Raw genomic sequence first — 21,320 nt, forward strand, 5'->3', positions numbered from 1 at the left:
CAGAGATCAACTAACTACAGAGTAAGTGAAGACCCAGGACAGGGCACCATAAAGCCTCTGTTCAACAGTCAGGGGAAGAAGGTGGGGAAGGAGGTGGAGGAGGGGAGGAGGGGAGGAGGGGAGGGAGGAGCAGAGACAAAGAAAACCTAGGAGAGTGGTGTTAGGGAAAAGTTCCAGGAAGAGGGTATTAGCAACAATGTCACATACTGAAGACGGGGAAAGTAGGTTGACTGTATACAAGCCACTGGATTTGCCAAAAAAAGAGGGCACTGGTGGCCTGTGCAAGGAGTTTGGTGGAATGACGATCATGATGACAACTGGATTATGGGGGCTGAGGAGTAACTGTGGAGAAGATAAACTTTTTTTTAATGTGGTGTCATCACTTTATTAAAATCTTCAAAAACGGTCTTTATCTTACGTTTTTAATATAAAAAAATCCACAAGGAAAGCACACCACACTGAGAATTTCCATAATAATGGATAGTCAAACATCACATGTACAGAACACAAAATTTAGATGAACTGAAATTGTAAGCTAAAATAAAACCCAATCTCAGAAAACAAAACACAAAATATTAACAATTCAAACATTCTTTTTTTTTAATGTTTATTTATTTTTGAGAAACAGAGAGAGACAGCATGAGTGGGGGAGGGGCAGAGAGGGAGGGAGGACATAGAACATGAAGCAGGCTCCAGGCTCTGAGCTGTCAGCACAGAGCCCGATGCGGGGCTCGACCTCACAGACCACAAGATCATGACCTGAGCCGAAGTCGGATGCTCTACAGACTGAGCCACCCAGGCGCCCCACAATTCAAACATTCTTAATCCTAATGAGATTTCACCAGAATCAAGTCACTTGGAAGTGAGGCATTTACGATAATGACCCCGTTAATGCAGCTTAGAAATTTTTGGGAGCCATGAGTGGCAGCATCAGGCAATCTAACAACAAATGGGAACCAAATTTTGATCTGAAAACTCCCCTATATTTGACTTGAAAGCTATTAGGCTTTTGAAAGGCATCCTCTCCACTGCCCCTCAGATTTTAAACGAACTGTTGTTTTCAGTACAGTTCGTATTGATATTCTTTGTTCAAACGAACCTCAGCTCTTCTGGCACCAAAGCAAATTCAGATTTGGTCTGTGTCTGATGATATGACGAGGGTCCAAGAGGCAGATGCAAAAGTAAAAGCAATGGAGTCTGTGCTTGGGGCACAGAGGGTTTTTCAGAGGATCCTTGTGAAAGACCAGTTAAAAGATGGCAAGTGACATGTGCAAGAGAGAAGGAAGTTAGCCCGACTGGCTTTCTGTTCTACAACACTGATTCAATGGAGATGGGCAGGAGGGAATGAAAGACTAGGTTTGAGGGTGGGATGGGGAGCAAAGGATGGAAAGGCAAAGTCAGACAACTAACACGTTTCATTTATAACATGTAGTATAAATCAAAGACTTAAAGGAGACGAAAGACCAATCAGAGTAATTTGGCAACTTTAATTCTCAGGAAGATGAAAGTTCCCTGCAAACCTAATTTGGTAGATCATTACTAAAAGCAAAGACCAGCATGATACCGTATAACTCCAGAGGAATGTAAGGAAGATCCTTAGGGCTGCTTTACCCATGTTTTTTTATGAATGGCTACCTCCTCTACATCAAAATGCTTCACGGAGGTACCGCTACCATTAAGTGCTCTCTGACTGAATCTGAAAAGTGCCCAAAAGTTTGAGCACCCAACATGTGTCTAAAGTGAAACATGAGGTTCATATGATCTGTGCTGTCTTTCCTGGCATAGCAGTGGACTGGTTCCTCACCAGATGCTGGAGCCACCATTTATGCCACCATGAAGAAGTCTGAGCAGCACTGGGAAGGCATCCTGGGGGTGGAGGAGGAATGTTGCCAGAGCAGCCCCAGCTCTGAATCTGGTACCTGCAAAATATGCTCCTTCCACCGGCATTGTTGAATCAGGCAGACAGATGGGAGCAAGCGGATAATAAGCCACAGGGGCTGTGGAACCTAAAGGGCCAAAAGCCACAGTGTGGTCAGGAAAAGCAGCTGATGTAGTGGGGACTGCAGCAGCTCCTGGATGCACAAAGCTCAAACAACACAGCTCCGAGTAGTCAGATGAAGCATCACTACAGGTGCAGCCTGAGGAGAACGCAAGGTCTGAGGCCACGCTCGATTCCCACGAGGCTGCACAGATTAGCTGGCTGTTAGAGACTGACCTCTGCTGTTCACAACAGCCACGGGTCTGGTTCTGCCCCACATCACAGACCAAAATAACCTCTTGACAGGTGGAAGTAAAAAAGCAGTTACAGCCTGAGAAGGGTAGGTTCTGGGGGGCCCCAGAACATGTTTGCCAGCTAAGGAGATAAGCATAAGGAGAGACCAAAATTATAGGAGTGAAAGGGAAAAACAAAGTTGAAAGTCTCAGCAAAGGGGCTCACGTTCCACTGACACCGCAGCAATGTGGAAAAGAAAAAGCAAATTTGAGGGGGTCTGAAGGGACAGGAGTTAATTTTGGATAATTTTCTCAGTGAAGCAGAAGTGGAGTTAAACCAACCAAGCGGGAAAAAAAAAAAAAAAAACCAACCAAGCGAGTTCTCTGCTCCTACATCCAAAGAGCTGAACACTGCAGGAGCAAAACCACAGAACCACACTCACTACAGGTTCCAGTGTGAAGGGATGGGGGTTACAAACATCCCCCTCACATCATCACCAAGCCAGTTTTTATTGTCTCTACTTTCTCCCCTTCACTTTTCAACTCATGGCACTTTAGCTCCTGTCCCAACTGATCACCAAAACTGTTCTTGCTAAAGGGCCTGATGACCTCCATATTGACAACTCTAGGGGACGCTTCTCCGACCTTGTCTCTGCCATATCTAGCATGGTTGATCACTCCCTCCTTAAAATTATCTACCTCTGCAGCTTCCACGACACCATTCTTTTCTGATTCTCATGTCTGACTATTCCTTCTTCATCTCTTTCTAGGTTTTTTCTTCTGTAACATTTCCATGGTGCCATTTTTCACCTGACCGCTTACTGAGTTCCTCATCCAAACCTCATAATCGTGTCCCCTACTATAGACTTTAGCCAATAAGTCCGTGTTTTCACGTTATGTGATCTGAGCTCCAGATCTCTGTAACCAAATGCCACCTAGACATCTCCACCTAAACCCCTCAGACACATTTCAAGCTCAGCACATCCCAAAGTGGTCTGTCCTTCCCAACAAACCAGCTCCATTCTCTGTACTTTTCACTTTGGTAAAGAAGCAAACACCCAGTCCAGAAACCTGAGGGTCATCCCTACTATGCCTTATATTGCATTCATCTTTGTATCCCCCAAAACAGAGACAAAGCTGCCATGAGATCGATGTAGATAGAGGATAATTAAAGAAAGAGCTAAGGCAGGTCTGACTTTCAGAAGAAGTGAAAACTGTTGATCACTGGGAAGACCTGGGGCAGGATTTCATGCTTTGAAAGCAGATAAGCTAACTCCAGAAACTAGGGAAACCTGACAACCCATCCATCTACTCTCAGCTTTGCTGGCCAGAAGTACATTTCCCAAATACATTGCCAAACACCAAGAGTAATCTGTGTACAGAAGAGTTCCTTTTAGGGACTCAAAGTTATTTACAAACCTACCTAAGCTGAGTCTCAATGGCAAGTTCTTCTTCTATTCCTGGCAGACATAGCTGTACATCTTAGGGAGAGAATCTCAGGATGAGACCTGGGGCTGCAAGCCAGGCGCTTCGGGGAGCCTCGGTCAGTTAAGCGTCCGACTTTGGCTCAGGTCATGATCTCATGGTCCATGACTTCGAGTCCCACGTCGGGCTCTATGCTGACAGCTCAGAGCCTAGAACCTGCTTCAGATTCTGTGTCTTCTTCTCTCTGCCCCTCCCCCACTCTCTCTCTCTTTCAAAAATAAACATTGAAGAAAAATTTTTTAATAAAAAAATTTAAAAAAGAACTAAATGCCTCAAGCAAAAATTAAATTATTAAGGAACCAAATGCTTTGGGTGGGGTAACCATGCTATAGAAAACAACATAGGACTTGGGACACCTCGGTGGTTCAGTCGGTTAAGCGTCCAACTTTGGCTCAAGGCATGATCTCGCAGTTCAAGGGTTTGAGCCCTGCATCAGGCTCTGTGCTGACAGCTCAGTGCCCGGAGACTGCTTCGGATTCTGTGTCTCCCTGTCTCTCTTGCCCTCCCCACTCGCACTCTGTTTCTCTCTCTCAAAAATAAACACTAAAAAATAAAAAAAAAGAAAAAAAGAAAATAACATAGGACTTGGTTTTAAAGTGACTTCAAGTTGAGTCTCACTACTACCATTTTGCTGAATAAAGCTATGAAGTAAAATAAAACATAGTTCCTTCTATGTCCCCAAGGACTCTAGTAGTGGAGGTATTTAAATTAATAAAGCTCAGTTTTGGACCATGAGAACTTGACAATTCAAGGCTATTCTCTTGAATCTCCTCTCCCTGAGAGAAGAGTAGAGAAAAACTCTACTAGAGAATATGCAGATGTAAGGATTAAAAAGCACTTAAGCAGTTTCTGTTACAAATGTGATTCTTGTCTTAAACCACCCTGGCTAGCATAAGATAGTCCAGGTCTCCACGGCATATGGCAAGCAACCCTCTGAGCCCTAAGTACTGAGGCCAATGAAAGCCAAAGGGCTGCAATGGTTGGTTACTGTCTCCAGGAGTCAAGCCCCAGCTACAGAGAAAGAAGCCTGCCAGCCCCCTCTACTGGTTGTTTGTAGAACAACACTGCCTGCAGCTTTTGCTTCTTGCAGTCATTGATAACCTATGCAAAAACCCTGGCACATGATTTGCCCCAATAATAAACCATTTAATGAAAGGCAGGCACCAAAAGGTCACAAAGGAATTTATAAATCCAATTTAGGATCACAAATGGAAAAAAGACACTTCTCTGAATATTACAATCTGTTTTAAATTTACATAGATTATGTCCAATCATGAATCAGCTTGCAAGACAATTCCCATTTGTGCGTTTCTTTCTTTTTTTTAAAGATTAAACTCTATGCCCAACTCTTGCATTCATGACCCCGAGATCAAAAGGCACATGCTCTACTGAGCCAGCCAGGCACCTCATTTATGGGTATGTCAAATGGTAGCCAGGTACATTTTTGTAGCAGAAAAGATGTAGGGATGGGGAAACAACACACCAGACTGATAAGCAGCTAAGAAGAGATCTTAAAAATCAATAATCAGGACTTGTGTTATAGACAAGATAGAGTGAGACCACTAAAGCCAATCTTTCTGCTGATCATAACAAAAAATGAAAAAGAAAAAAAAAAAAAAAAAAAAAAACAACAGGACAGACTACAAAAGGAATAACCTAAGGACTCGGAAAAGTATACAGAAGTAGGTGGACCAGGCAGAGAAACAAAACTTGAAGGGCTAGCTGGTGTGGCGGGTGGATGTGAGTTTCTTCCGCTTTGTTTTCTCTTTTCTTTCACAGCCTTGATCCTCAGAACTATGGCAGTAGCTCCACAAGCAGCTGAAACTCCAAGAGAAATTCCATCTTTCCAGCCATAAGACTGGAAAAAGGGGCCCCTGCAACCTAGTAATCTGAAATTCACAACACAAGGGCAACTCCTCAGGGAGGCCTGGCAGCGAAGGTAGCCAGGAGGAGAGTCCCAATGATCCAGAGTGCCAACTAATATCTCCCCTTCCTTCCTCTTTATTTCTCCCTGTTTTGCCCCAAAAGTAACACCAGTAACAACTGTATGTGGGCAGCTAAAACTTTGAGAGAAATCCAGTACTGTGGCCAGAGAACCAAAAGAGGGGGCTCAAGTAGGTCAGAGAGTATGGCGGCAATGCCAGAGAAGTGACCTAGAGAAGGGGATTCTCCTAAGTTTGAACATTCATCAGCACAAACCCTAGGTTCAGCCTCAGCTCTTCACTGAGGAGTGAACAAGTTAAACCACCACTCGTCTCATTTGCAAAAAAGATCTAAAGCAGCAGATCAAAGGTTTTAAAAACTAAACTGACACTGAAATCCTCACCCATGGAAGGCAAGAGACTTGAGGTGTGAACCTAACTGGGTTGATGGACTGCTAAAAGAAACAACAACAAAAAAAACAACATTACCCAGAGGCTTTTAACAGGACCCAGAGTCTAAACAATATGATATTCAAAAAGTCCAGGATATAATAGAAAATTACCTCAATGAGAAGAAAATACAACTCATTCTCAAGGGAAAAGATAATCAACAGATACCAAACCTATAATAACCCATACACTGGAATTATCAAAGACTTTAAAGTAACTATTATAATAATATTCTTAAAATGAATGGAATATTAGAAGTCCTCAGGAGACAAAAATTATAAATAATAAACAAACAGTAATTTTAGAACTAAAAAACATAATGCATGAAATAAAAAATTTGCTGGCTGGGCTTAGTAACAAAATGGAGATGACACAAGAGTCTGTGAACTTAGATCAGTATGAAGTATCTTGTTTGAACAACAAAGAGGGAGAGGGAAAGGAAAAAAAGAAACTGAACAGAGAGGATTCAGGGAAAATGGCAGAGCGGGAAGAACCAGGAATCTGCCTCTCCACCAGCTAGACAAAAACAGTCTATAGACAACTAGATCTAAATGTAAAATGCAAAACTATAAACAGTCCTAGAAGATAACGCAGCAAAAAACCTAGATGATCTTGAATTTGGTGAAGACTTTTCAGCTAAAACACCAAAGGCACGATCCATGAAAGAAATAATTAATAAACTGGACTTCATTAAAATTAAATAAAAACATTCGCTCTGTGAAACACAACATCAGAAAAATGAGAAAACAAACCACAGACTAGGAGAAAATATTTACAAAAGACAGGATAAAGTACTGATGTCCAAAACATACAACAAATTCTTAAAACTTAATAAGAAAACACAATTGAAAAATGGCTAAGACCTGAACAAATACCTCATCAAAAAGATTCAGAGATGGCAAAGAAGCATGCAAAAAGATGCTCCACATTATGTCATTAAGGAAATGCAAGTTAAAATGAGACATTACACATCTAATTAGAATGGCCAAAATCCAGAACACTAATATCACCAGAACACTAACATAACACTAACAATCAAATGCTGGTGAGGACTGGAGCCAAGAGAAACTCTTTCATTGATGGTGAGGATGAAGATACAGCCATTTTGGAAGACAGTCTTGGTTAGCCGTATTCTTGCCATCAATCCACTGCACTCCTTGGTATTTACCCAAAGGAGCTGAAAACTTGCATCGGCAAAAAACTCTGCACACAAATGTTTATACCAGGATTTTTGGATAACTGCCCAAACTTGGAAGCAACCAAGATGTCTTTTAGTGGGTAATGGATACACAAACTGTGGTACATTCAGACAATGGAATATTATTCACTGTTATAGAGAAATGAGCTTTGAAACCATAAAAAGACATGGAGGAAGTTTAAAATGCATGTTACTAAGTGAAAGAAGACAATCTGAAAAAAACTATATACTGTATGATTCCAACTACATGACATTCTGAAAGCAAAACTACATTTCTGACAGTAAAAAGAACAGTGGTTACCAGGGGTTATGTGTGGGGAGGGAGGGATTAATAGGTGGAGCACAGGGGATTTCTAGGTCAGTGAAAACACTCTATATGACACTGCAACAGTGGATACAAGTCATTATACATTTGTCCAAACACACAGAATGTGTAACTCTTAGAGTGAACCCCAATGTAAACTATGGACTTTAGGTGATATTGATGTGTCAATGGAGGTTCATCGATTGTAACATATTTACCAATCTGATGGGGGATGTTGATAATGGGAGGGAGGCTATGCACCTGTTGAGGAAGGGGTATATGGGAAATCTCTGTATCTTCCCCTTAATTTTGCTGTTAACCTAAAAGTGATGTAAAAATATAAAGCCTCAATTAAAAAAAAAAAAGAAAAAAAGAAAAAGAACAGAGATGATTCTAAGAAGGTACCAGGAATCTGTCTCCCCATCTAGACAACACCTGTACTGGTAGGATCTGTCTGATGTAACTATTTTGGAATTCTGGAGCCCGTTAAAAGCTTACAACTTCCAGACTAAGGCTTGGAAAGTAAACTTAATTTTGGATTTCAGAATCCAATTCTACTGGATTGGCTGCATCAGCGTTCCTGCAGCAGCTTGCATACAGCTTCCTGAAGCCAGAGAGGGCTGATTTCTCATCAGAAACTTTGAAGGCCAGAAGGCAGTGGGCCAAAATATTCAAAGTGCTAAAACAAAAAGAACTCTCAAGTAAGAATCCTATATCCAGAAAAACTATCCTTCAAAACTGAAGAAACAATTAAGACATTTCCTGTGAAACAAATGCTAAGTAAACCAGACTTACCCTGGAAGAATCACTCAACAATGTTGTGCAGTATGAAGTGAAAGGCTACACAGTAAATCAAAGCTGCATGAACAATGAAAGAACCTCATAAAGGTAAACACATGGACAATTATAAAGGCTAGTATTATGGTAACAGCAGTTTGTAACTCCACTTTTTGCTTTCTACAAAATTCAAGATGATTTAAAATACTTATGAGTTTATGTTTGGGGCATATAATGTACAAAGATGTGATTCTGTTTTATCAGCAACTGAAAAGGATGGGGAAGGAGCAGAATTTTTGTATGTTATTGAAGTTAAACTAGTATAAACTCAAATTAAAGTGTTATAATTTTAGGATGTTAAACCAGTGGCTGAGGCAGGAGGTTGGGGGAATCAGGAGTTACTGTCTAATGAGTATAGCATTTCAGTTTTGCAAGATGAAAAGAGTTATGAAGATTGATGGTGGTGATGGCTACACAATATTATGAATGTATTTAATACACGAAACTGTACATCTAAAAATGGTTGAAATGGTAAATTTTATGTTATGTGTATTTTACCACAACAAAAAATTGGGCGGGAGGCGGGGAGGTGGAGGGGTGAAGTGATCTACTTTCCCCATGCCATTTCCCAGACTATATCATTGAGTGAGTATAAGTACCATCATAAAATATGAAGGAAATAGAGAATGATATACCATGCAAATATTAATTTAAAAGTACACATTAAACTAAGTTTAACTAATGAAATTAAAATAGTACATCAAACTATATTATTGTACCACCTAAAATCATCTCACTCACCATGGCATTACCTGTATCACACTTGAAAGACACTGGTTTCATAATTTCTAAAGGTGTTTGGCACCAAATTCTCAGACTCTCTCACCTCTCAATAAGAATCCAGTCAATGGACTCATTTCGGTTAAAATGGCTGCTCTGATGGGAAAGACATTTCTGGGAATCCAGCAAACCAGATTCTCAGTTCTGAGGTTTCAAAGACAAGGCCTGATGACACAAGAGTTGAAATGTTGCCAGAAGCACCCTCAGCCACTAAAGGATGGTTGGAGAGAATATAGGTGGCATAAGAGGAGATCTGAATCGGAGGATGGCCTTTCCACTTTTCCCCCAGGAAAAGTTAAGTGTATCAAGCTTCAGAATCATTCAGCAAAGGACTTGTAAAGGACACTGAATTTTGTCTATGCCTGTGAGATGAAGTCAATTAAAAGGAGGTATTATAAAATGGCACTGCCCAACATGCTGTGGTAGGGTCCCCTCCCTAAGGAAAGAAAAAAAAACCTCAAGGCAACCTGGCTATATGCATACGTGACAACATCCCTCATGATCTTGTACCATCAGACCACTTAATCAGACTGCATGTTTGTGTGTTACCATATATGGGAGACAAAGAAGTAAAAAATATATTAAAACAACCACACCACATGGCGTTTAGGGCTCACTTATTCGGGTATGAACCCAACTGGGTGGTGCCGACAGGAATAAAGTTGCTTCCTGGAAAGAAAAGCCTCGGTGTCACAACTCTCTGTGCAAGAATCCTTCTCCATTACTTGGGGGCTCACGTCCGGGATTCAGAGACACGTGTTTCCACCTCCTTTGCCATTGGAGATACGAACATCAGAGCATGGGTGAGGCAGCCTTCCCTGGCACCTTGCTTTACTCTTTGCCATAGGCTTGGCCAAGGCTGCTCCAGCCAGCTAAAAATGTGGTGAGAGTTTTCTGTTAGCACTCACCTTCCTTTTGTGGATAGGATACTTCGTTGGTACCAACATGGGGAAACAATGGCCATAAGAGACTAGAAAATTTAGATCCCCACCAATCTTATAGTAAAACAAAATACCCCAGTCCTACTACCAGGGTTTGGCTCCTCAAAAGCTCAATTATTGGGAAAAACTGTCTTGCCTGGTGGGGAAAAAGTTCATCGTCATCTCTGTTAAAAACTTAACATGCCTATGCCAAAGATTTTATAACTCAACTGGCCAGAAAACCCCATGGTGGGGGACTCCAGATCACCTTAAGACAGATCCCCACCCCTTGTCTAACTTCTCTCATCTCTGAGAGGCCTGGGACAGTGTCAACGCAGCCATCAAATGGCAAACTCCAGGTGGACTATACTAGATATATGAAAGGACAGCCTATATAGTACTTCCCTCAGGCTGGTCATGGTCATGTGTGCTGGAAACTATTCATCCATCTTTCTTCCTGCTCCCACTTGCCAGAGAAAAACATTTGGAAATCCAAGTGTATGGGGACAGCGAGACTCCAAAAAAAAGCAGCATGCCTTACAAACTGGCAATTAAAAAGACGATAAATGGCCTCCTGAGCGTATAATCCAGTATTGTGGTCCTGCCACCCGGGCAGAGGATGGGTCCTTGGGCTACCACACTCCCATTTACATGCTAAACTGCATAATTAGACTACAAGCAGTTATAAAAATTATAACCAATAAAACTGCCAGAGCTCTTAACTTACGAGACAAGTAGCAAGCCAAAATACACAAAGCCCTATCTATCATAATCTCTTGGCCTTAGATTACCTGCTTGCTTCTGACGGAAAAGTTTAACCTATGCAACTGCTGCCTACAGAGAAATAAGGAAAACAAAAGTCATAAAAGAGATCACAAATCAAATAAAAAGAATTGTTCATGTCCCCATCCAGACCTGAAACGGTTAAAACCCCAGGGAGTTATTTGGAAAATGGTTTTCAACTTTTGGGGGATTCAAAACTCTCATAAAAATTATCCTCCTAATTCTGGGAGGTTGCTTAATCCTACCTTGCTTATTAGCTCCCCTGGTAGTACGTTCTTTCTCCAGCCTCACTAAGGCCATGATTAAAAAAAAAAAAGATAGCCACTCATGTAATGATGTTATAAAAATATAAACCTCTAAACCAAGATGATGCTCTTTGACCCAAAACAGCATCAAAAGGGGGAATGTGGTAGGGTCCCTCCCTAAGGAAAAAAACCTCAAGGCAACCTGGCTATATGCGTACGTGACACCATCCCCCACGACCTTGTAACATCAGACCACTTAATCAGACTGCATGTTTGTGTGTTACCATATATGGGAGACAAAGAAGTAAAAAATATATAAAAAAAACTACGCCACGTGGGGCTCAGTTCTTCGGGTACGAACCCAACTGAGCAGTGCTGGCAGGAATAAAGTTGCTTCCTGGAAAGAAAAGCCTCAGTGTCACGACTCTCTGTGAGAGAATCCTGCTATAATGCCAGCCACCGCCTACACACGGCTACTCCTACCTACATTTAATTAAAATTAAATGACTCTACAAATGCAGTTCCTCCTTTGCACAAGCCACATTTCCAGTGAGCAACAGCTACAAGTGGCTAAAAGCTACTGTATAGGACAGACCAGAGGTATATTTCTATCACTGCAGAAGGTTCCCCTGAATGGGACTACTCTGTGGTCTTTACTGATCAACAGTCATGTTAGAAGAAAATACAGTCATGTGACAAGGCGCAGTGGAGCTGAAACTGCAAGTGACAATCAAAGTAGATCTAGAGGAAAAGCAATACATCATTTTCTTTCTCCCCAGTCCTGATCCCCTATTTGTATTTTGTTGTCCAGAGCTTTTTGTGTCAACAGGGTTGGACGTACTCCACTTAAGGAGCTAAGAGTGACAAGCATATAGATTATTTGGGAAATAATAAAAAGTTTGTGGGGCACCTGGGTGGCTCAGTCGATTGAACATCCAAATTCAGCTCAGGTCATGATCTCACCATTCGTGAGTTCAAGCCCTGCGCTGGGCTCTGTGCTGACAGTGGAGAGCCTGGAGCCTGCTTCAGATTCTGCGTCTCCCTTTCTCTCTGCTCCTCCCCCACTCACACTCTGTCTCTCTCAAAAATAAATAAACATAAAAAAAAAAAGAACAGAGCCTTGGGAACCTATAGAACCATTATTAAAGTTCTAACAGTTGTCTTTGGAGTTCCAGAAAGAAAAGAGAAAGAGAATGGGGTAGAAAAAAATATTTCAAAATAATGGTTCAAAGCCTTACAAATTTGGTAAGAAACAAAAATTTATGTAATCAAGAAGCTCAGCAAAGATAAACTTAAAAAAAAATCAAAATCAGATTTTTGAAGACCAGAGAAAAGAAAAAATACTAAAAGCAGCTAGAGGAAAGTAACACATTACACATTGCGTGACCACAGATTACTCATCAGAAATCGTGATAGTTAGACTGAAATAACATCTTTAAAGTGCTAAAAGACCAATTAACCTATGACACTATCCTTCAGGAATGAAAGAAAATAACATCCTCAATTGAAAGAAAACTAAGAAAATTCGTAGCAGCAGATTTGTTCTAAAAGAAATGTTAATGGAAGTTCTTCAGGCTGAAGTAAATGATGAGAAATAAACATGGGACTTCAGAAATGAATGAAGAATGGGGTGCCTGGGTGGCTCAGTAGGTTAGGTGTCCGACTTGGGCTCAGGTCATGATCTCACGGTTTGTGAGTTTGAGCCTGTGTCAGGCTCTGTGTTGACAGCTCAGCACACAGCCCGCTTGCAGATTCTCTGTCCCCTTCTCTCTCTGCTCCTCCCCTGTCATGTGCTCTCTCTCTCAAAAACAGACATTAAAAAAAAAAAAAAAAAAAAAAGAAGAAGAAATGAATAAAGAGCAAAATAAATGGTAAAATTCTGGGTAAACATAAAAGACTATTTTATCCTCCTAAATTCTTTAAAATATGTAAAAGTATATAAAGTAAATGTTGAAACACAGCTAAATACTAATTTCAATGATGTAGATATAATAAATACAACATAAAAGGGAGAAGTTAAGAGTCTTACATATAGTTTACTGACAGTGATAAAATACTAACTTTATCCTGACTGTAAACGAATAGGTATATAGATTGCTATCCCTACAGCAAAATATATGAAAAGATATAGCCAAAAAGCAAAAAGACACATTTTTAAAGACTAAGGAACAAGAACCATATGAACACCTCAACAGACACAGAAAAAGCAACTGACAAAATTCAATATCCAGTCATGATACAAAATCTCACCAAACTGAACTTCCTACACCTGTAAAGAGCATCCATGAAAAACTTAAGCTAACGTACTTACTGGTAAATAACTGAAAGCCTTCCCATAACATCAGGAACAAGGTAGGGATGTCTGCTCTTATCACTCCTGTCCAACATCATACATCAACATCATGGTCCTAGCCAGAGCATGAGACAGGAAAAAGAAATAAAGGCAAAATGATTTGAAAAAAATAAAAGTCTGTATCCACAAATATCATGATTGTCTACACAGAACAATCACAAGGAACGTGCTAAAAAATAAAAAAGCCCCTGGTATTAGTAAATGGATTTAGCAAGGTTGTACAGCATAAGATCAATACAGACAAATCAGGTGTATTTCTCTACATTAGCAATGAACATCTAGAAATCAGTGTTATTTAAAATAGCACCAAAAATTATTAAATACATAGGTATAATCTAATAAATTGTGCAGAACCTGTATGCTGAAGCACAAAAACAGTGATGAAAGAAATTAAACTCCTAAATAAATGGAGAGATACACTGTTTTCATGGATTGGAAGACTCAATATTCATATCAATTCTCCCTCAAAACTGATATATACATGTAATACAATCCCAATCAGAATCTCAGCAGGATCTGTTCTAGATATCAATAAGATGATTTGAAAATTTATATAAAAAGGCAAAGGAACCAGAAAAGCCAAAACAATTTTGAAAAGAACGAAGTTGAAGAACTTATACTATTTGATTTCAACACTTACTACAAAGCTTCAGTGATTAAGACAGTGTGACACTGGCAAAAGAAGAGACACATAGATCAATGGAACAGATTACAGAATGAAGTGACAGTATCAACAGATGACTTACAAAACTGCAAAGGCAATTCAACAAAGAAAGGGTGGTCTTTTCAACAAATGTTATTGAAACACTGAAATTTGCAGGCGCACACGCAAGCGTGCGCACACACACACACACACACACACACACACTGAATCTCAACGCTTATCTCACAACATACCCTCAAAATCAACTCAAATGGATCATTTCTAGAAGAAAACACAAGAGAAAAATCTTTGTAACCCTGGATATGGCAGTTTTTACACAAAATATTAAAGGCAGGATGCATAAGAGAAGAAAGAATAGATAAATTTGACTCCATCAAAACCTTGTGTTCTGAGATAGTGTTAAGAGAATGAAAAGACAAACCACAAACTGGACAGAATATCTGCAAATTACATACTGAACAAAAGACTTATATCCAGAATATACAAAGAACTGTCAAAATTATGTAATAAAAACAAAATAATGGGCAAAATATTTAAATAGACATTTCATCCAAGATATGTAAAATAAAACACTCATTCATTACCAAGAAAATGTAATTAAAACCACAATGAGATACCCCTTCAAACCAATATAAACAGCTAAAATAAAAATTACTAAAAATACGAAGTACTCGTGGAACTCTCTTACATTGGCTATAGAGAGCATGCAGAATAGTGCAGTCACTTTAGAAAAGAGTTTGGCAGTTTCTTAGAGTTAAAACTTATTCTCACACAAAAACACAGATGGTGTGTTTACAGTAGCTGCATAATTGCCAAAAACTGGAAACATCTCAAATGTCTTTCAATTGATGAGTGAATAAACAAACTGCAGTATAGCCATACACTGGAATACTACTTAGCAATAAAACGGAATAAATGCACAACAATGTGGATAAAGCACAAATGCAGTATGCAAATGTAGGAAGACACACTCAAAATGCTATATACTATATTATTTCATTTACATGATTTCTGGAAAGGGCAAACTCATAGGAAAAAAAAACAGATCAGCTGCCAAGCACTGAGCACAGGGAAAGGCATTAATTACAAAAGACATAAGGAGATAATTTCTGGGGGTGATGAAACTGATCTGCCATACACATGAATTGCTTACATATTAATGACAAGATAAATCATTTGAAAAGAAATATTTATAGGAATCCAGTGTTACTCTAAATTTCTGGGAGTGAAAAATTTTCTTGACAGGCTGTTGGAAGAGTAGCTATGTTATTTTTCCCCAGAAGAAAAAGTTCCTTCTCAACACCCAAACAAGGACAACCACAGGGCTCACTGGGTCTACTATCTTTATACACACACTTAACTAGCTTTCTCAGAAAAACAACATGAAACTTTGGGTAAGCTGTCCCACTCACTCTGTGACTGATCTGGGGCACATATGTAACTTATCTCAACCTCAGCCCACTAATCTGAGTAAACACTCAGATTTACTGAGTAATCAGTAAAACACTGAGTTGGCTGTCAGGATTAAGTGAGGCAGTTTATATAAAATAGCCAAAGCCTTACTTTTCCTACACTTAGACTTTGTCTTCTCACCTTCCCTTTCCCTCATATTCTATAGAAACATTTCCATTGGAAGTTAGTCTATTCTCAGAGCTAAACTCCAATTTCTGAACCATCTGGTTATGAATACTTTTTTTTTTTTTTTTTTTAATTTTGAGAGAGACACAGAGAGAGCATGAGGAGCAGGGAAGGGGCAGAGAGAAGGGGAGAGAATCCCAAGCAGGCTCCGCACTATCAGCACAAAGCCCAAGGTGGGGCTTGAACTCACAAACCATGAGATCATGACCCAAGCCGAAACCAAGAGTTGGCCCGCTCAACTGACTGAGCTACCCAGGCCCCCTGATTTTGTGTATTTCTTAAAATAATTTTCAGCTACCAAAAAAGGCCAGGCACCCCTGACTACTTCAAACACCACAAATATTAACCATAATATTTGTGTACCAATGGCAGGCAATAAAGCCACAACACCAGTGAGGATTCAGCTTCTGCTCTTTTCATTGTAAACACAACCTGCTTCAAATCTGTTTTATCAATATTAAAGGTTGTAATGGCCAAAAAGCATTTAGACTAAAGGAATAATTTCAACTGACTGCATCGTTAGGTGCTCTCACAAAGTCTACTTTCTTGCATTTTGGCCTCCCCACTAAAAGAGTTTGGAGAAAAAAATGAGAACTCAAAGAGGTGACAGACTGATTTACTTAGATCAGTTGGAATGAAGTGATTTCATCGTAACAGGTAGAATAACAACAGCACTTTATCATTCAGGAACCAAAAGCAAAGACAGCCAAAAAGGACAAAGTTAAACTAGAAAGCTGAAATAACGAACTCAAATATCCCCATTTGCAGTAGAGTCTATACAGTAACAGCAGTCCATTGGGCTGCTATGAAAATTACAATTAAATGAGAGTGTTAAATGCACGAACATTAAATGGACTCAATAAATGGAATGTGTAAATGGAATGTAAGGTAGAGACGTGAAACTTCCCTGGTTCATCCGATATAATTCATACTGGCTTTTAATAAGGAAGATCTTCTCTGATCCCCACCGCCCCCCCCCCACAAACATTACAAGCTTCTAAGCTTAAAGCTTATAATACATCAAAGAACAAGAATGACTTTGGGTAACAAGTAAATAATCTTCCCTCAAAAATACATACATATGATCCTAGACACAACTTACCAAGACTCGATGAAGAAATAAAAAATCTGAACAGAACTATAAGTAGTAGGGAGATTTAATGAATAATCTAAAACCTCAAATAAAGAAAGGTCCAGGACAAGATGGTTTCACAGGTGAATTCTAGCAAACATTTAACCAAGAATTACCACCAAATCTTCTCAGGGGCACCTGGCTGGCTCAGTTGGTACAGCATGCAACCCTTGATCTCAGGGTCGTGAGTGCAAGCCCCTCATTGGGCGTGGAACCTACTTAAAATAAATAAAGAATACAGTGTGTCAAATATTAAAAAAATAAACAACAACAACAAAAAACCCACTGAATCTTCTAACTCCTCTAAAATATTAAAGCAGACAGAACACTTTCTATTTTATAAGGCCAAGACTGCCCTGATACTAAAGCCAGATAAAGACACCACAAGAAAACTATAGACCAGTATCTCTTAAGTTAGTGCAAAATCCTCAACAGTATATTAACCCAACCAGCATATTAAGGAATTACACACAATGACCAAGTGGGATTAATTCATGGAATGCAAGAACTGCTCAACACGTGAAAATCCATCAGTGTAATGTATCACACTAAAAACTGAAGGAAAAAAAAAACCACCTAATCAGCTGAATTGTTGCAGAAAAAGCATGTGGCACAATTCAATACCCTTGCATGATAAAAATATTCAGCAAACTTGGAATAGAAGGAAACTACGTCAACATAACAAAGACCACATACAAAAAACCCACAGGTAACATCTATTCAATGGTGCAAGGGTTTGAAAGCTTTTCCTCTTAAGATTAGGAAGATGACAAGGATGACTGCTTTCACACTTTTTTTTTTAAGTTTATTTATTTGGAGGGGGAGGGGGAGGGGGAGGGGGAGGGGGAGGGGGAGGGGGAGGGGGAGGGGGAGGGAGATCCCAAGCAAGCTTCAGGCAATCAGTGCAGAGCCTGACATAGGGCTTAATCTCATGAACCACGAGATCATGACTTGAACCGAAAGAGAGTCAGACGCTTAACCAAATGAGCCACCCAGGCGTCCCTGATTTCACCACTTCTATTCAACATAGTATTGGAAGTCCTAGCCAGAGGAATTAAACAAGAAAAAGACACAAAAGCATGCAAACTGAAAAAGAAGTAAAATTATCTCTGTTCACAGGCAACACTATGATATAGGTGGAAAAGCCTAAAGATGCAACAAAAAACTGTTAGAACTGATAGACAATTTCAGCAAAGTTACAGGATACAAAAATTAACACATGAAAACCAGTTGTGTTTCTATACACTGATAATGAACAATCTGAAAAAGAAATTAAGAAAACAATTCCATTTACAACAGCACTGAAAAAAATTAAATAATTAGGGATAAACTTAACCAAGGAGGTAAAAGATTTGTATACTGAAGACTATAAAATATTGCTGAAAGATTTAAAGAAGACAAAAACAGAAAGAAATCCCATGTTTGTGGACTGCAAAACTTTACACTGTTAAGATGTCAATACTATCCAAAAACAACCTACAGATTCAACATAATCCCTATCAAAATCCCAATAACATTTTTTTGCAGAAATAGAAAAAGCCATATGGAAATCCCAAGGGACCCTAAACAATCCAAATCATCTTGAAAAAGAATACAAACAGAAAATGGAACAGTGATTGTCAGGGGCTGGGGTGAAGAAGAAATGGGAGTTATTTAATTGGTACAGAGTTCCAGTTTTGTAAGATTAAAAACTCCTGGATACTGGTTGCACAACATGTGAATATATTTAACACTAATGAACTACACACTTAAAAGTGGTTAAGATGATAAATTTTACAAGTGAAAAAACAAAGTATATACACACAAACACATTTGAAAGAGGACTGCCTTCAGATTTCACCTGGAGAGGCAAGAGAAGTCACTTAGTTTATTGACAGTGTAGCCCCCGTGTGTCTGAAATAACACCAATGTTTCCCTCAAAAGAAAATTATTAATTATCCTGAATGAATGACAACGGCTTTTGGGATTTATCAGCTCTGGTATTAATTCTAAAAGACTAGGGCTAGTATTCTTCTCATATAAACTAATCTTAATCCAATTTTTAATGATGTTTATAATTCCTATTTAAAAAAAGAAAGAAAGAAAGTAACCAGGAAAAGTAATCAAGCCCCTGGAAGACAATATTATCAACCCATTTTTGCCCCAAGTAAACACAAATGCCAAATGACTTAACTGATCAACTTTATAAAGAGCACTGTAATTTGTGAACTTCATTTCTAACCAATTTGGCCTGAGTGCTAGAAAGGGGTTATGGGGCAGCTCATAGAACTGGGATTCAAAAAAAACAACAAAAAACAAAGAAAGATTTTTTACATTACATTCTGTTTCTGGCTCTAGAAAGACACTTGTGTCTAAGTCTTAGCTGTCTGGTCTATGATACCATGATCCTACTGTAAAAGAGCACTGTGTGTTAATTATGATTCAAAACCCAACTAAATAGAAATACACCAATGCTCAGGATGGTTTTTATAAGCTATCATTTTCATTATGTGTCACACTTTTCCTAGTTAAAATAATTTTTACTTACTTGGTCAACTTGTGGCTTTTCATTGCTGTGAGAAACTCTCTGACAATCTCAGGACTCTGGTGCCTGCATGGTGTTTTTGATATATATTTTAATGTCTACGAAAAAAATTTTAAAAAGAAAATGCATAAGACAAAAAAATCTGAATGAGAAAAAGGGAAGACAATGGTTATAATTTAGTATTGTAAAATTTTGTTTAAAAAATCTTCTATAGGGGTGCCTTGGGTGGCTCAGTCGGTTAAGTGTCCAACTTCAGCTCAGGTCACGATCTCATGGTTTGTGAGTTCAAGCCCCACATCAGTCTCTGTGTTGACAACTCAAAGTCTGGAGCCTGCTTCAGGTTCTGTGTCACCCTCTCTCTCTGTCCCTCCCCTGCTCACTCTGTCTCTCACTCTCTCTCAAAAATAAAAAAATATTAAATAAAAATAAAAGACAATCTTCTATAAAAAAATGGCTTCAGGAGAGTTAATCTTCATATAATGGGAATTCCTCAAAAAGAAAATCAGTAGCTAGAACAGGAATAATGAATGACATTCAGGAAGAAAGCTTTCCTGATCTTAAAAAAAAAGAAAAACCTCAATCTGACAATTGTGTTATATTTCAATTTTTTTCTTTTTTCTTTTTAATGTTTATTTTTAAGGGAGAGTGCAAGTGGGAGAGGAGCAGAGAGAGAGAGGAGGACAGAGGGTCCAAAGCAGGCTTCATACTGAAAGCAGCAAGCCCAATGTGGGGCTCGAACTCATGAAACGTGAGATTATGACCTGAGCAGAAGTTGCCACTCAACCGACTGAGCCACCTAGGAGCCCCTTCAGACAATTTTTTTAAAGACATGAAACCCAAAGAATAAAATAGTCACAAATCCATACGGATATAAGTAAATAAATAAATGGATGAGAAGGAACAATTGTTTGTTACAGAAGATTTCTATGTGTTAAATATGGAAGGAATGAGGGAAATAATCACCATCAGGCAATTGAACCACAGTAATAATTACTGCAGGAAAGACCTACCAATGAATACTAAAATCAATGGGCAAAAGCTTAAGGAGAAATATGATATTTGCATAGCCTCACAGCATCTTCCCCAAATATTTATTAATACTGTGATAGTTTTAATATATATGTCCTCAAACTCTTTGATACCCTTCCCTTCAAGAGGTGCCTTTCTTTTTTTTTTTATTTTTATTTTTTTTTAATTTTTTTTTAATGTTTATTTTTGAGACAGAGAGAGACAGAGCACAAACGGGGGAGGGTCAGAGAGAGAGGGAGACACAGAATCTGAAACAGGCTCCAGGCTCTGAGCAGTCAGCACAGAGCCCGACACAGGGCTCGAACTCCCATACCGCGAGATCGTGACCTGAGCCGAAGTCGGCCGCTTAACCGACTGAGCCACCCAGGCGCCCCTCAAGAGGTGCCTTTCAATGGACTGGACTTGGTGACTCCTTTCTAATGAATACGAAGTGTAAACAGAAAAACAGTAACTTTACAGTGGGGAAACCAGGCAGATACCACTGTAATCAAGTGATCTCAGTTAACAGTACCAGTGACAAGACACTGATATCATGTACCCTGTATCACACACTGAGCAGGGCACATCGCTTCTGTGGCATTCTTCCCCAAAAGCTGTAACTTCAGTTTGATCATGAGAAAACATCAAACAAACCAAAGCTGAAGGACATTCTATAAAAGACTTGCATTGGTACTCTTCAAAGTGTCAAGGTCATGCATGGAAGATGAGGAAAGACTGAGGAAAGACTAAGGATCCGTTACAGACGGGAGGATATAAGGAGACATGCTAACATTTAACCTGTTAAATACAAAATGGCATCCTGAATCAGATCCTTGAACAGAAAAAGGGCATTAATGGAAAAACTG

The 21,320-nt window shown here is 39.3% G+C and overlaps 1 protein-coding gene across 12 annotated transcripts in view; it reads right to left on the bottom strand.

Annotated features, from left to right (window-relative positions):
• LOC102963738 (CGRP receptor component) overlaps positions 1-21,320 on the bottom strand; it is a 61,058-nt gene that overhangs the window by 23,225 nt on the left and 16,513 nt on the right. For 7 of the 12 annotated variants that reach the window (XR_006212397.1, XM_042971479.1, XM_042971484.1 and 4 more), the window contains one exon: positions 19,450-19,544. The exons of 1 other annotated variant lie outside the window; for it this stretch is intronic. Coding sequence is in view for 10 of the 11 variants with exons in the window: in XM_042971479.1 (XP_042827413.1) it covers positions 19,450-19,544 (95 nt within the window). In the remaining variant the exon portion in view is untranslated. Of the gene's footprint in view, positions 1-13,446; positions 13,544-14,128; positions 14,150-14,385; positions 14,414-17,038; positions 17,076-19,449; positions 19,545-21,320 lie in introns of those variants that run through there. 4 more of the 12 variants (XM_042971480.1, XM_042971481.1, XM_042971482.1 and 1 more) reach the window with 4 other exon arrangements.

This window comes from Panthera tigris, chromosome E3, assembly GCF_018350195.1.
Source record: "Panthera tigris isolate Pti1 chromosome E3, P.tigris_Pti1_mat1.1, whole genome shotgun sequence".
Taxonomy (NCBI): domain Eukaryota; kingdom Metazoa; phylum Chordata; class Mammalia; order Carnivora; family Felidae; genus Panthera; species Panthera tigris.